Consider the following 17135-nt stretch of genomic DNA (forward strand, 5'->3'; position numbering starts at 1 on the left):
AATGCAGCAATGGCGAGAGTATGAGTCTAAAAATATTACATCATGGTATTTGGCTTGAATATGACATCGACCCGATGAACACGTTAAATTCGGACACCTGAACCCTGACGCTACCCTGACGCAAACCTGTAAGGTGGTGAAATCTCCGATATATATCGGATATTTACTTGCGATTTGACAAAATCTAGTATCGTCTAGTATCGAAGCTAGAGTCAGTCCTTGGAAGTCGGGTTTGGCCAGAACTGTAAGATGGTGAAATCTCCGATATATATCGGATATTTACTTGCGATTTGACAAAATCTAGTATCGTCTAGTATCGAAGCTAGAGTCATTTCTCAGAAGTCGGGTTTGACCAGAACTGTAAGGTAGTAAAATCTTAGATATGTATCGGATATTTACTTGCGATTTGACAGAATCTAGTATTGTCTAGTATCGAAGCTAGAGTCAGTCCTTGGAAGTCGGGTTTGACCAGAACTGTAAGGTGATGAAATCTCCGATATCTATTTACTTGCGATTTGACAAAATCTAGTATCATCTAGTATCGAAGCTAGAGTCAGTCCTTGGAAGTCGGGTTTGGCAAGAAGTGTGAGGTGGTGAAATCTCTGATACATTCGATATTTACTTGCGATTTGACAGAATCCAGTATCGTCTAGTATCGAAGCTAGAGTCAGTCCTTTGAAGTCGGGTTTGGCCAGAACTGTAAGGCACAGGGCAAGTCATTCTAGTATCGTTTAGTATCGATATTTGTGGCGAAGGGAAATTCGTCTTGGTGTGACTGATGGACAGACAAGCAGACACGATGTGTTCTGTAATTCTGCTACAACACACATTTTATTCCGTGGTTCAACTTCTAAGCTTATATATACACCAAACCATAGACCCTCGAGAAAAACGGGACAGGCAACTGCTGGTTTTTTTTTTGTGCGATCTATCTTGGAATATATTACGTTTATTTGCCAAGCGGTCCCCGACAACAATAACGATCAAACTGACGTTCTGAATATGTACACTTTGCTCTTGCAAGGCACGTTCCGAGTAATGACACACAGAATTTTGAGGGTTTTTTGATACCAGTCATGGTGAATGTTCTGGTAACGATGAAGATCACAGTTTTTCTCGAGGGTCTACGACCAAAGTTAATGTCAAAGTCGACATAAAATAAAAAACAACGGAAAGGTCAGATTTGCATGTTATGGCTTCATTTAACTAACGAATAAACCATAGACTCTCGAGAAAAACCTCGAGGGTCTATGAATAAACTAATAGATAAACTGACGCTGTGAAATCGTCATTAGTATGTGTACAGAACCCTGGATAATAAACAGGAAATATATTATCTGTTTTGCATTATTTCTGTCGGATTTCCATTCCCGACAATATTAGAGTCCCCAAATCGCCGAAAAATATAGGGTAAATATCGGAGATTTCACAGATCCGTCGTGCCGAGGCACAGGGCAAGTCATTCAAGTATCGTCTAATATCGATATTAGAATCCCCAAATCGCCGATAAATATCGGGTAAATATCGTCGATTTAACAGACCGGGCGTGCCATGGCTCCAAGCAATTTATTCTGGTATCGTGTAGTATCGATATTACAGTCCCTAAAAACGCCGGTGAACATCGGCGGTTACACAGACGCGGCTTCCCATGGGACAACCGCAGTTCATTCGATTCTAGTATCGATTCTATAGTCCCAAAATTGTCGATATGTCAAACTTCGATACTAGATTATAAATACCCGTTATTTAAAAATTGTGCAAAGTCGCGCCTTCATGAGTGTCGAGAGACACTTGAGATTTTGAACGACGTGATCAGTCGTGTGTCATTGTCATGGCATTAATTTCAATAACGATAATCCCCCGATGGGCTTATCTCAAGTTTAAAAGCTTTACAAGAAAGTGTTTTTCAGTCCTGACAGTGTATAACCTAATCATGGCGATGACTGATGTTTTAATATTTCTGCCTGTCGCACATATAGCGTTTGATTTCACTTTGACAAGCACTTTGAATGTGCGATCCCTGCTCGATCAGTCAGTCGCCGATTTTAAAAATCAGCCAGACATTATATTCTTAAAGAAACTCAACGATGTAAAGATTACAAAATGCCTCATTCATATTTTTACGGTGTTTGACAGTTTTTTCCGTCAGGGACGTCATGTACTTTATTAGCCGTTCGCTCATATCGTGAAGCTTCGATCGATGCTGTAGCTCCATGCATGCTCATACACAGGGCTGCGCCGTTTACACTCAAGTGGAGATCGTATCGCGCTTTTAGCAGTGACTTTGATCACAGTCCGTCTTCATTCGATCAAGGTGAATTTAGTGCTGATTTCGCAAGTCTCAACCCTCAAATACGCTCTCACTTTGATTGTGAGAGCCCTCACTTCAAGCCCTCACATTTGCTCGCACTTCGATTGTGAGAGCCCTCACTTCAAGCCCTCACATTCGCTCGCACTTTGATTGTGCTGGCCCTCACTTTGGCCCCGCACTTGTCGATTTCCGGCACCCTTACATACCTGCTCACAAGGAAAGTAGTACAATTATCGGCTAGCTGCGATGCGATGGGGCGCCAGGCATTGTAAGACGAACACAAGAGAGATCCCGGCCTCACTGCAAAGTCGTCCCCTGCGCACCCGGCCCGACAGCAAACTAACCTCCTGGTTTGATTCTGTTGTTTATATATTTTTGTATAAATTTCATGATACATATATCTGACTTTCACAATTTGCTCAGGACTGTGAGTTTGGTTTTAGTCTACAGACGATCGGAGGGAGCTAAGGCAGGCCCCAAATTTGCATGGACAATGCCCGGGACAATTATAGACGCAGCTCGATGAGAAAGCCATTCACATAAACCTAAATGAACTGATCAATACACAACTTTTAAACATCACTGGTTCTGAAAATTTATGATCAACGGTTCTGACCTACGCATTTTACACTGCGACGTTGCTTTTTGTGTGTTTGGCCGACTACTAGTCCTGTAAAGGCTGTATTACATGGAGGTAGTAGACTGTACAAGTGCAGCGGGGCCGGGCCGAGATTGGTGTGGGGCCTGCAGCAAGGTAAAATTGACAGCGTCCATTGCAGAATGCCCGCGTGTTATCCTTTCTCGTTTGGGAGGAAATTTACCGCTGTATTCAGAATGCCTTTTTACCAGTGTAAAAGCTCAGTAACTGATGCATCAAGAGCCAAAAGTCTGTAAATTTCTTAGCAGTAGCTCCATCGTTTTTTTCTAAATTTTCGCTGAGATACAGCAGTGCGTATACTGGTCCCGATCGTTCTGACTCAGGCGTACACAGCTGTTTAGGGAGTCGTCATTATTTACAGCCTGGGGTCTGAGGAATTACATTAGAAACTCCGAAATTTTGAGTCACACCCCAGCCAACCATGATGACTTTTAGTAACCCCCTCAGGCTCTCTAACAGAAAGTTTGGCTTACCTGAGCCCATGTAACTATATGTAGATATAAAAGCTCACCTAATAAGCAGTCTCCGACCATATAGCATTGTTAAATTTGGATGGGTACTAGCATGTCATTATGGTATGGTTATATGTCCAAATGGTTGTTGAACTCAAGTCAAATAAAATATACATTTCTATGATAATATAAAGGATGAATTCACAACAGTTCAGTTTTGTCCTAGATCCTGTGCACTTATAGTGATATCTGTCGAGAACATTTCTCCATGACCCAGCCTCTCCTTCCAACCCTGGTAACGACTGCAGAAAACTACTGTGTGACATCATCATCACCACTGTTGATCCTCATCTTTACTGTCGCTGGTGCCATCGCGTACATGAACAACGATATCATTCTCATCGTCACTATCTTCTCTTTCATAATAAGTATTGCTAGTAGTAGCAGCTACGTGTAGTTGTTTGCCTTGCTTCATCTAGTTGATATTTATTTGTACTGTTAGAGTATTTATTTTCTTTTCAGAGTAAAATATATATAATCAACCACTCATTATGTCATTGAGGATAGAGTAAGACAAAGAAAAAACATTTTGAGCACCCCCTTATAACTTTCAATTTTTGAATGACCCCCAGGTCGTAAATACTGACGGTTCCCTTACTTGCTGCCAAAGGCCATCGCGTTCACTCCATTCGACAGCCTACCATACATTGCCAAACTATGTTGCTTCGATTTCGCAATCACCTTGCCGCTAAAGCGACAATCAGCTGAAATTTATTACTTCAAGTTACTCAATTTTGATAGCTGTTTGCCTAAAGAAGTGAGCCAAGTGTATATAGTGTCGTCTTGATTTTACATCGGTACCCGGAGTTCTGAGTGAGCAACTGCAGGGTGCGCATCGGTGCACTGCCGACTGTAGTTTGAATAATCCGTATATAACGCACACTGTACCAGAATAGAATGTCAGCCTCCTCTGCCAAAGTTCTGTATCCTCTGAAACACAGTAGCAGTGCGTATTAGAAAGGAGAAGAACAAAATAAAACCATTCGCAGGTCATTCAGCCGGCGACCATGGGCTATTACCCAGGCAGTGTGGCGTGGCATGGCATGGCAAGGCCCCAAGAATGTTGCAGGCTCGATGATGTCATCAGTATCGGCGTTCTCGATCACGTGCACAGCCTACAAATTGTCAACAAACCCGCGCGGCAATCCAACTCGATCGGGCAATATTTAGCGTTTGTATGTCACTACAGGAGCACAAATTTGGCTTATTTCTTGACTGAACAACATTTCACGATGGATGTAAGAGAATAATATGTAATTTCGAACATAAAAAAGGTTAAAAGTTACAAATACTGGGGCTTTAAATGCGCATGATCTCCCTAAAATTTGACCATTTTTAACTGTGAATTCAGGAACCTAAGTTATTAAACTCTTCTCGTCGGCACTCAAACTCGTCCGCAAATTAAATTCGCGTTTCCGTAACAACTAAATCAGCTGCATGCGTCGATCCATGGAGGTCATAGTTGATCAGTTTTGCTTTATCGCCAGTCTTTTGTAAAATCTGTTCTTCAATACACCACGTTTCTTAAAGAACGACAATGCCATATTTAAAACCTTGTTGATAAATGCATTACACACCTTTGGAATATGCTAACTCCTTAGGAATATTAAATAAATCTTGGGCAACTATCTCAAGAGCATTATGAACTATCTACGTGTATTTGCACAGGCTGATACGACACAAAGTCCAAAACTTGATTTTTGCGTAGGTCAGCGGAGAGGAAATTATTGCTCTGGCTCGCGAGAATGGTAAAACTTTACAATGGAAATGCAACACGTGGTTACTAATTTTTATAGCGTTTGTATCAAGTTTTGAGTCATCCCAAGAATTCATGCAAGACTATTGCAACTCTGAATATGATAGCAGATTGCGTCAATGAGTTCATTGTCCTGTCTTTGAAATCGCCCGGTCCTGTTATTCGTGTGCATTAGGCGATAACGCCGGCCTAATGCTGGGCCATCGCATGCATTAGAGTGCGTTAGGCCGGGCCAGCGCAGTCGGAAAGCAATACTTATAGTGTATCTCACAGAGCTAATGAGCTAGTGAGCTAATGGCACACCAGTTTAAATTCTATTACGTCATCATTCCGCTTGGTATCACATGAGATGTAGGCTGCGCACGCACGTCATATATACAAATCAGTGTGCTGTGAACGTTCAGCGAGGTTTTATTATTACGCAACGCGTATGCGTTGACTTCTTTGTCTTACTCTCGGCACGTCGTACGTTGATAGACTACTTTGTAACCGTAGCGTGGCTCGGTTTACTAACTGAAGCAACGTGGTTGCTTCATAGAATTTTCACTGATACTAGTGGTAGCGGAGTTTGGTGTGTGACCGACTGGAGTAACGCCGTTGCTTCACGACTTTTTTATTTTGACGTCACAAGAACTAGAACGACGTGGTCGTTCTCTTATTTTTAGTTACGATGGCAGCAAAGGAGGATAAAAGTGTGGCGGATATCGCTAGCACTAGTCAGACTAGTAGCGGGACGGATATAATTCCAGTGGTTTCTGCTGGTAAAGCGAAAGGAAAAATGCAGAAGCCAAAAACAGCTGACGGAGGTACGGCAGCCATTTTGGAGATGTTACAAAATATTTCCCGCAACCAAACTTTGCAGGACAGTAAGATTACTGCTCTTTGTGAGCGTGTGGATAATATGCAAGAAGCATTTGAATATGTTGAGGAAGGAGATAATTCGCAGCAGGTTGAAAGTCCTGCCAAGAAACAAAAGACTTCAGATGCCTCCGAGTCAAATTTAAATGACACAGGTGCAGGCACGAGCTCTGGAGGTGATAAATCTACTGATCCTGGGCTATTTAAAGACTTTTCCGACAAGTTTATTGTCAAGGAGAAGTGTGACGAGGCAGTTGATGCTAGCCTAGCAGAAATTATTAATGGATTGTTTCGTCAAGGCATTTCAGACGAGAAAATGGAGGAGCTGCTTAAGAAACATAATCGACCGGATAACTGTGAAGGCCTGATGAAAGTGCGGGTTAATCAGTTGGTATGGGACATCATACGTGCTGATACTCGGTCGATGGACTCGAAGTTTCAAACAGTTCAGGCAGCTCTAGTTAAAGGGTCTGCTATTCTAGTAAAGATGGTTGACTTGTTGGCGAAACAGTCAAATACGGAGCAAAGTCAGAAAATGTTGGATCTTGGTACTGATGCATTAGCTTTGCTGGGGCAAACTAATTATTTGTTAAATATGCGCAGACGAGATGCGATGAGAAATGATTTAAAACATGACTATGGACATTTGTGCTCGTCGTCTGTGCCATTTACTGGCGATTTATTTGGCGATGACGTTACAAAGCGGGTGAAGGATATCCAGGAAGTAAACAAGGCTGGCAGTAGGATCAGTACTTACCGTGGAGCTTCATATGGCAGAGGTTCCAGATACAGAGGACTTCGTTTTAGGGGAGGCAGAGGTGGACGAGGACGTGGTGTATACCAGCGTCAGGCACCATATAAAGGAGCTTCAAAAAACTACGGAAGCCAGACTGCGAAGCTGCAGTCGAAGTAAAACCAGGTACTCAGAGTAGTACTCAGGTAAGCAACATAATTACTGAACAGCCCTTTCAGGCTGGTAGATTGAAATTATTTGCTCATAATTGGAAAACGGTTACAAATGATCCTAATATACTGGATTTGGTTATGCATGCACATATTTGTTTTGTTAGCATGCCTATGCAGTTAAAATGTGATGTGCCAAAAAGTTATCCCTGTAGCAAAGATCAGGTGGCCGTTATCAATGGTGAAATAGAGAAATTATTGTGTAAACAAGTGATTAAACCCTCAGTGCATTGTGATGGGGAGTTTATTTCAAACATCTTTTTACGTCCTAAACCAGATGGTAGTTTCAGAATGATTTTGAATCTAAAGAAATTGAATGAATATGTGGAGTATCATCATTTCAAGATGGATACTCTGGAGTCTGCTTTGAAATTAATAACACAGGGTTGTTACATGGCTTCAATTGATCTGCGTGATGCTTACTATTCAGTGCCCATTGCAGAGGTACATCAGAAATACCTTAAGTTTGAATGGCAAGGTGCCATTTATCAATATACATGTATGCCAAATGGGCTGGCATGTGCAACAAGATTGTTTACAAAATTATTAAAACCTGTCTTTTCCACATTAAGAGCATTAGGCCATGTTAACACGGCTTATATTGATGACTCTTTATTAATTGGGGATACTGTAGAAGAATGTGAATATAATGTAAATGATACTTTGAAGCTGGTTACCCGGCTGGGGTTTTTACCACATCCGGTAAAGTCTGAAACTGTCCCAAAACAACAGATTGTATTTCTGGGATTTCTTATTGATTCTGTAACTATGACTGTCAAATTGACAAAACAAAAGATTGACAGACTTCAGTCTGAATGCACTAAGTTAATTAATAAAGATCAGGTTTCGATTCGCACTATGGCACATGTCATTGGTCTTATGGTGGCATCCATTCCAGGTGTGGATTATGCACCACTGTACATTAAGTGTTTGGAGATGGAAAAAGTAAAGGCCTTAAAAGAACACAAGGGAAATTTTGATGCAACTATGCAAATTTCAGCAGATATGAAAACTGATTTAAGGTGGTGGTGTGACAACCTACCATTTCAGGTGAGACACATTTGCAAGGGGAATCCAGATATGCAAATATATTCAGATGCTTCCAGTTTGGGCTGGGGAGCAGCTTTTGGAAACAATAAAACAGGTGGGCGTTGACTGGACAGGAAGCCCTATATCATATTAATTACCTGGAATTGTTAGCAGCTTTCTATGCATTAAAATCTTTTTGTGCATCTTTGACAGATATACATGTCAAATTAATGCTAGATAATACGACAGCAGTTGCATACATTAATCACATGGGAGGCATCAAATCATGGCAATGTAATGACATTACGAGATCTTTATGGCTCTGGAGTAGAGACAGAAATATCTGGTTAACTGCTGCACATGTTCCAGGTGTATGTAATTTGGAAGCTGATCATGAATCAAGACAGTTTCATGATGAAACGGAATGGAAATTAGACACCTTAATGTTCAGGTTAATAGTAAAACAGTTTGGCTGGCCAGAGATTGATTTGTTTGCATCCCGACTTAACACTCAGTTGGAGAAATTTGCTTCATGGAGGCCAGATCCTGATGCTCAATATGTTGATGCATTTACTTTTGACTTGGGAAGTAAATATTTCTATGCTTTCCCTCCTTTTAGCTTAATTGGAAGATGCCTTCAGAAAGTGAGGGAGGACAAAGCAGACGGGATTATTGTTGCACCGATATGGCCAACACAGCCATGGTTTTCACAACTTCTGAAGATGATAGTTGCTATACCTCTGGAACTTCCACGGAAGGAAAACTTGCTTCTGATTCCGAACAGGAAGGAACCACACCCATTATGGAGGACAATGTCTCTGATGGCATGCAAACTATCAGGATGTCACTCCAAAAACATGGACTTTCTCCAGCAACAGTCAATATCATGTTGCAGTCTTGGAGATCAGGTACAAAGAAACAATACTCCACATATGCCAGGAAGTGGATACAGTTTTGTAGTCAGGTCAAGAGAGATCCATTTCAGGCGAATATAAAAACTGTGCTGGACTTTATGACAAGTCTTTTTGAGTCAGGACTGGGCTATAGTGCCTTAAATACAGCAAGGTCAGCACTATCATGCAATTTGTTTTACGAGAAACTTTGTTACTGTTCGTACTCACCCATTGGTTGTTAGGTTCATGAGGGGTGTGTTTAATATGAGACCTACCCTACCTCGATATAAAGAAATCTGGGATGTTTCAAAGGTACTTGTGTATTTAAAAAGCCTACCTCCAGTGAAAGAGCTTACTTTGAAAATGCTAACATTGAAACTAGTTATGCTGATTGCGCTAGTCACTGCAGCTAGGGGGCAATCTTTGCATCTTCTGGATATACGATACTTGGATCGAGGTGCTACTTCGGATAAATTTGTGATCCATGAACTTGTGAAACAAAGCAGACCAGGGTATTCACCCCCTCTTATTCATTTGAAACAATATCCTCCGGATAGGAGGTTGTGTGTGTGCACAGCGTTGACTGAGTACTTATTACGCTCCAAAGATATTAGGGAGACAGTAACACAGCTATTTATTAGTTATAGGAAGCCACATAAGGCTGTGGCCAGATCCACTATCAGTCGATGGATTAGAGACGTTATGGTCAGGGCAGGAATTGACATTAATAGGTTTAAACCTCACAGTGTGCGTGTGGCAGCTGTTTCTAAGGCAAAACTCAGTTTTGTGCCCATTGATCATATTATGGCTACAGCGGGCTGGTCATCGACCTGTACATTTTCTAAGTTTTATGACAAGCCTATTGTGGAAAATAATGTATTTGCTTCAGCTGTGTTGACTTAAGTATACAATATTTATTTTGTAATAAATTGGAGTTATGCAGAGCAACCTTATGTGCACATTGCTTTTAAGTCTCATGTGATACCAAGCGGAATGATGACGTAATAGAATTGGAAAATTAAACAAGACTAAAAGTTGAAGTTTGATTCCAATTCTATGTAGTCATCATGAAGCGTAGGGATCACATGCCCTCCCAGTGTCCCGCCCTAGTGGGAAGGTTACTTACTGAAGATATTAGTGGTTTCTATACAACAAATAGCGCCTTATGGTGTTGGAACAATCCAGGTTTGATAAGGCTCAACGCATGGATGTGCACATTCGGTGCGTTCAAGCCTGATTTGTATATATGACGTGCGTGCGCAGCCTACATCTCATGTGATCCCTACGCTTCATGATGACTACATAGAATTGGAATCAAACTTCAACTTTTAGTCTTGTTTAATTTTCCAATTTTGTGAGTGAGTCACAGCTATCACCTTGAAAATAGTCCGGTCCTTGAGAGTACTTTGTTCTCTACAGATAGTGTGGATGGCCAGTATCTAGGGATGAGATAAAATCCCCTGATAATTTGCTGATATTCAAGTGCTGAACAGCAGTCACAATTTTTAATTCAACCTTTCCGTCATGAAGCATTCGACAATATTTGAGCATGAGCCCGACAGCGACAAAGTCAGCAGTCCTCGGTTTGAGACGAAAACTGTGTCCGGGAAGTCAAAAGCGCATTTGAAGAAAACCCCCGTCAGTCTTTCGACTTCTGATCGAAATTGCGCAGTTCTCTCTTATTTTTGAACATTATAAATTCCTTCGGTTATATATGAAATCGACTTGTCGGATCGGGTAGAAGCTTTTCGGGGTCAAATTTTCACCACCGATAAACTAAAAGTAATAGACTATCTTTTATCTGAAGTCGAACTTTTGTCTTCTCCCCTAACTATCGTACGGTATGTAGTTAGACTTCTGTACGGGATTATGATAGATGTGTTGTATCACGTTCTCGTTACTGTAAGATTTCAAATCAGATCAAACTTTGCTGTGTTAATTCCTAAATATACACAGAAAAAGTGATGTATCGTTAATGGGCGAACTGAAGAAAAATGATTTGAACCCCTTGTAATATGAAACGACGGCGTTAGAACCGTCATTGATAGTATTGCAATAAATATTTTCCTGTTTTTTCAGAACTGTAAAAAATCATTTCAAGAACACCTACATTGAGAATGAACGAGATGCTGGGTGAACGCATCCACTGGCGCAGTGATCGAGAAGTGGACTATGAAGGGACATTCGGATACACTAAACGGAACAGGGAAATTTAAACTATGTTTCACCAAGTTCGAAAGGATGTATGATACAAACATGAAAACGACAACTTTATTAATAAATGGAGAGATTCGAATAGACAATCTCAACGAGCTAAGTGTCTGGGAAGAGCAGTGTGTTGGCTCAGCGTCGGTGTTGGCCATTGATTCTGCTCAGTCTTTTTGTGGCTAAAACTGAAAGTTAAAGCGCAGTGGTCGTCGCGCTGCGCGTGCGCGATTTTTTCTGTCGATAAACATAAATTTTTGTAAACATAATCTCAACTTCAATTGGAGTGAGATGGGAGCGGTCCCTCACTTTCTTAACGCCTTTGCAAGACTCCACATCATGCAATAGTAAAATATTAAGATCGGAAACGAACTTCAGTGGTGTATTTCTACCTATAAACTCATGTAAGGCTACGAACATTGAGACACTCTGCACATTATGTCGCTGAGTTTACTGCATGCAGTCACAGTGAACAAATGGGTTTGATCGCGCGCGGTCACGCTGGTTGTACATAATGCTATGTACAGCACAGTAAAAATACATCATTAAAATGATCAACATTATATATATATATATATATATATATATATATATATATATATATATATATATATATATATATATATATAGACCAGCAACATGCACAATGCCTAACACAAAAATTACACTCAAGACCATGATCGGCAAGCCAGAGCAGGACACGGGAGATGCTGTTGCTTCGATAAGGGAGAAGGTCACCGCGGATATAGAGAATCCGGTCCCACAACCAGCTGCACAACGTACAGGCCCCACGACGACGTCGACTTGGCCCACGACCCACTGTTGATCACCATTTCTTACTTCTTCAAGTCAATACGTGGCAAGAAATAGTCAAATGACAGGACACAATAGACAAAACGAGCGGGTTTTCGCGGCATTTGGCAGGAAAATTGCACGGCTACACATAGGGACGTTTTGAGAGATCCTGTGCACGGTCATGGCAGAGATCCAACGGCTAGCTAGTGTAGGCCTACCGGTGCTACGCAAACTTCGTTGTTGTACCTCCTGATTGCCGTGTAGGTCTGAATTTTCTTTCAAACGAGATAACCCCCACATAAGGCTGCGTTCACAAATAACGATTAGGGGGGGCTGGAGGAATCTCGATTGAAATCTTATTTTTTTTCACATCCCCCCCCCTAAGTACCCTAAAAAATTTTCAAATGCCCCCCCTCTATATGGTCAAAATTTTTCAAGTCCCCCCCCCAACTATCACAGGCCCGCATATTTGTAAAGGATGTGAGCGCAGAAAAAATAACATGTATTGCGCCGTTCTGCTCACAGGTGTTCAACACTACCTGTATTAGCACTTTGTATAGTCATATTCCCAAGGCAAGTTCTTTAAATGCATCAGTGAATTTTTTAGATTTATTGGTCTAAAAGCCAACTTGAGTTAACCCAACTCTGGCCAGGTCAATTGCTCCTGTTGAAGAGCACACAAAATGCAATCATGAGAGAGTAGGAAAATTGTGAATTCTGGCTAATTACCGTATTGCACAGTGACCTACCAAAAAATTGTTACAAAACTACAAGACCTATATGAATTAGATACTACTCAAAATTGACAATACCGGAAGATTAAAATATTCCATCAAATAAATATTTTAATCTCTGAAATTTTGGGTGTGATAATTGCAAATTTGGTTAAAAATTAAATAATATTCCATTTGGTCATATATTTTTTGTTTTAGTCTTTACTATTCAAAGTTTTACTTCTGTATCATTTTATAATAAGAGTGTGAAAATTTAGCAAATCAAGCATGGTGACCCCATCTTTTTTCTTTAATATTTGATTATTCTCATATGCCAGAATTCAAACATTTCTATGTTTTCTTCCATGTGTTGCTCTCTGGCCTGATCTTGTGTACAAGTGAGTTTCACTGTCATGATCATGAGTGTCATTTGACCAAAACTCCGACCTACTGTCATTGGATTATGGATTGGTATGATTGCGATTATTTTTCTTCAACTACCATGTACATCAGAGTCAGAGCTGTCTCTGTCACTGTTCAGGTATGCAGTGACAGTGACACTGCAGTAGCAGGGTAGTATCTGATAGTGACACTACCCGTAGGCAGTAGCTGTATTAACTTTGATAATGTTGGCAATATTTTTGTTCAGTTTTACAACTGCGTTCTTGTTCTACTCCCTACAGCATGTTGAATTGTCCAGTATTCAGCTCGCTATCACAGCCTATGTATGTGTACCATGCATTTGTATCACTGACAACTGACTGTCAGTCTGGAATCCAATTAACTTATCACCAAATACATATTTATATTTATATATACAGGCTTTGTCGACAAACTAAATATTGTGTGTTTGAGATGCTGTAGGGAGACAGCAAGAAACTGTAGTTGTTATATTGCATAGAAATATTGCTGCAGTAATCATTAACAGTTGCAGCTTCTGCCCTGTTACAAGGCTCAAGTTTGTTTTTTAACGACAAATCACACGTTTAGATTTTTTCGAGATAAAAGTCATGAAATGTGACAAAATGGTTCTAGATTTTGTTAAATATTACTAACATTACAACATTTTGATGACATAAAAATGGTATTCATTTTTCATTGAATAACCTACAAAAACTTGGAATTGGAAAATGTAAAACTCAAAAGGGACCCAAAAAGTCCCCCCCCCTACAGGTAGAGCAAAATTTTCAAGTCCCCCCCCTCCACTACCCCCAAAATTTTCGAATCCCCCCTGAATTCCTCCAGCCCCCCCCCCCTAACCGTTTTTTGTGAACGCAGCCTAACAAGAAGATCTATGAAAGGTCCTTCGCGAGCTTGACTTGATACCTGTACTCGGAATTCTCGTTTGCACCCCCAACAGGGTAAACTTCGTAGTGGAGTTGGATTCTGCACAGCCGTGTGTAGCGCGCCATATACCCGGTTCTCTTGACACTGACGTTCATGCAGACCACGGAACAGATGCTTCTTGCTGCAGCGGGCATTGCTCTGCGAGCTGTAGATTTCTGTAGCTTGCGTTTTTGTCAATTTTACTCCTGTTGGGCCTCTTGAAATGAAAGTTCTCGTCCTTGCTAGCGATGTCGTAGACCAGAGCCCGGTCATTGATAGTCTGTTGACATATACACGCGTACTGGTAAGGGGAGAACCATTTGATTTTTTTTTTGGGGGGGGGGGTATGGAGGAAATGGGTATGGGAGCAAATTTTTTTTCCTGTCACAGTGACAGCAATTTTTTTTTCTACTGTCAGAGCTGCATCAATTTTTTTTTTCAAATGGAGTAGCAATGCAATTTTTTTTTCTTTGTCATCAAGTTTGTGATGCGTTGTATATAAGGGAGCCGTCATTATTTACGCCTGAAACTCAGAAATTTCAGTGACACCCCCCCCCCCGTCAACCATGATGAATTTGAGTAACTCCCCTCTCTAACTCTGAAATTTTGACTGATCCCCTCCACTTAGAAAAGTTAAATACAAATACATGTATTTGTAAAATTTACAAAATACAGCAATTTAACAGTAAAGACCTTTCAAATCCTGATGTACTCTGCTAGACTGTCATCAGTTATCTCATGATGGTTCAAAAAAGGTGAACCCATCAAAATGAAATTGCAAGTCACAATAAAATAAAGATATAGAAGCTCACGCAGTATCTAACCATATAGTATATTGTTTAATTTGGATGGGTATTATGACAAGGTTTTCACTAGGATATCTGACCGGGCAGAATTTTAAAGTATAGGGAGAGAACACGTGAGAAGCTTAGGGGGAAAGTGTCACAGGGGCTTTCCCCTATCTTGCATGCAAAGTTTAAGATATTGATGTGTGCAATGGTGCAGTCTGGTGCGATCTGAGAGGTGTTTTTTAATTTTTTTACTAAGTGAAACTGTTAGAACACCCCAAGGGGGAGAGCACGAGAGGGGGTTTCCCCCTCTCGTATTGGAAATTTTGGGAAATTGATGTGTTTAATGGTGCAATCTGAGAGGAGTTTCAGGTTATTTTGCATTTGGTAAAACTGTTTGAAAATACATTGAACACTGCAATATTTTTTACATTTTATGCATGATCAGTGTTTGTGTCACAATATTCACAACCAAACAATGACAATACAATTTGTGAAAAACAGTTCTGTTTGCCAGAGACTTAAGATAAATAAATATACAGGAACGGAAAACTTGTGACCTTCTTGTGTCATTTCTCCAGCTGCCAGCTTCTAATGAAAAGCATGAATATGGTATGTTTAACTGTCAAAATGGTCATTGAACTGAGGTAAATGAAAACATGTTTCTGTGATAATAAAGGATGAATTCACAACAGTTCAGTTTTGTCCTAGATCCTGTGAAAATTTTGAGAAATTGATGTGCGCCACGGTGCAGTGTAGTGCAATCCGATAGGTATTTTAAATTTGTCTTTTACCAGTAACACTGTTAGAAGAGCCAAGGGGGGAGAGCACGAGAGGGGGTGCCCCCCTCTCGCATTGAAAATTTTGAGAAATGGATATGTGCAATGGTGCAATCTGAGATGTGTTTCAATTTATTTCGCCAAAATAAGTATAGGTAATTGTACGGTTCGGCCTCGTGCGGTTTACAACTTGCCAGCTAAAGCCGTGAGGTTTAGAATTGTAAACACACGAGAACCTGTACAATTACCTACTTATACTACGAAAAAAGAGGAAATTTGAGAAATATTATGACCTAGTTGTGCGGTGCTATCAGAATGATCATTTTGCATTGCGCCTTAAAACACCTGGTGTCATTAGGGATTCAGATTCTGACACAATAGATAGTTTAATACAGCTTTCTCATTGGCTAACAAAGTGACTGCACTGATCCAGGTGCATATCAATTTGCCACGTGGTATGATGCATATGCATGTCATTGTGCATCGGCCACGCCACCAGTATGGACCTATACTTGTATATCTCCGACACAATGTAATCAAGCGAAGTGGCACGGTTTTGCTCGCAGTTTGATAACGCTCTACCACTGGATGACAGAGAGGATTTTACCTAACGGCAAACATGAAAATGAAAGATTTCCTGCTGCCGTGAACAGTGTACAATTGACTGAAATACAAGGATCTCGCGTACTTCAAAATAGACGCAAATCTACCGGATCAGGCGTGTCAGTGTCGGATGCATGGGGACGTACCCGAAGCGAGAAACTTAAAACAAGTCCAGTTAAAAGCAGCGAAATATTCATTCGTGAATGTGTGGAATATCTGGATATCATACCGGCCATTCGGGCAGGTTAGTATCAATTATTTTCTTACATTTTCCCGGCGTGACCGTTCTCGTTATTGTTTCTTCCGTCGTGTTTTTGAAAGGCCAGTTTAATATGACATGATAATATTTGAAACGTTCGATGAAGTAGGTCTACCCCGCCCGCTGAGTATTGTCATTTGAATGGAGTTTCAAGTGTGGGATTCCATTACTTTCCGCTCAAATATCATTCCTTGTCGACGGCAATATTTTTCAATTATTGATTATTTTCATTAAATTCAGGTTGCTGCAGCAACTTCTTTGTATGAATAAGGGCTTCGATGAACAACTATTTAAAGAATGCACTGGTCATCGTCCTGATGAAGAATTTCGTACGTACACTGCGTATCAGCAATTTCCTGCAGAAAACCGTTTCTAACGCTTTACAATCCCCACAACCTGTGACAAAAGTTGATGTAAAAGTTGAAGTGTACCATTCTCCGTGCCGCTTGTCAGATACGACTACGTTTAATAATCTCGTACACAAGTTCATCAGGCCATATTTTCATTCAAAATCAACACGGTGATAAGTTGTCATTGAAATGTAATTTCCCTAGTTCATTAAAAGTTGCCATGTGTACAATCTGCCAGATGTTTGATTTTCGTTTGTTTGTAGATTAGTAAACCTTTACGCGTACATTGATATGGAAAGTAGTAAACCTTACGTCTGTATTCATATGATAATGAAGT

The 17135-nt window shown here is 40.6% G+C and overlaps 2 protein-coding genes across 2 annotated transcripts in view; one reads left to right on the plus strand and one right to left on the minus strand.

Moving 5' to 3' along the window:
• The window catches only part of LOC139130573 (probable ATP-dependent RNA helicase DDX60), a 125490-nt gene extending 122038 nt beyond the window's left edge, over window positions 1–3452 (minus strand). The window contains exon 1 of the mRNA XM_070696321.1: window positions 3443–3452. Within this exon, the coding sequence (XP_070552422.1) occupies window positions 3443–3452 (10 nt within the window). The remainder of the gene's footprint in view (window positions 1–3442) is intronic.
• A 2199-nt stretch (window positions 3453–5651) lies between these two features.
• LOC139130730 (uncharacterized) lies at window positions 5652–9959 on the plus strand. Its single transcript, XM_070696510.1, has 2 exons — window positions 5652–7034; window positions 8707–9959. The coding sequence occupies exon 1, from the start codon at window positions 5908–5910 to the stop codon at window positions 7006–7008; it is 1101 nt and encodes a 366-aa protein (XP_070552611.1). The 5' UTR covers window positions 5652–5907; the 3' UTR covers window positions 7009–7034; window positions 8707–9959.
• The last annotated feature ends 7176 nt before the right edge of the window (window positions 9960–17135 follow it).

The sequence above is a fragment of the Ptychodera flava genome, chromosome 4 (genome assembly GCF_041260155.1).
Source record: "Ptychodera flava strain L36383 chromosome 4, AS_Pfla_20210202, whole genome shotgun sequence".
Lineage (NCBI taxonomy): Eukaryota > Metazoa > Hemichordata > Enteropneusta > Ptychoderidae > Ptychodera > Ptychodera flava.

Excerpts from the sequence above, each read along its gene's own strand:
- LOC139130730 (XM_070696510.1), top strand. The coding sequence starts at position 5,908 with ATGGCAGCAAAGGAGGATAAAAGTGTGGCGGATATCGCTAGCACTAGT.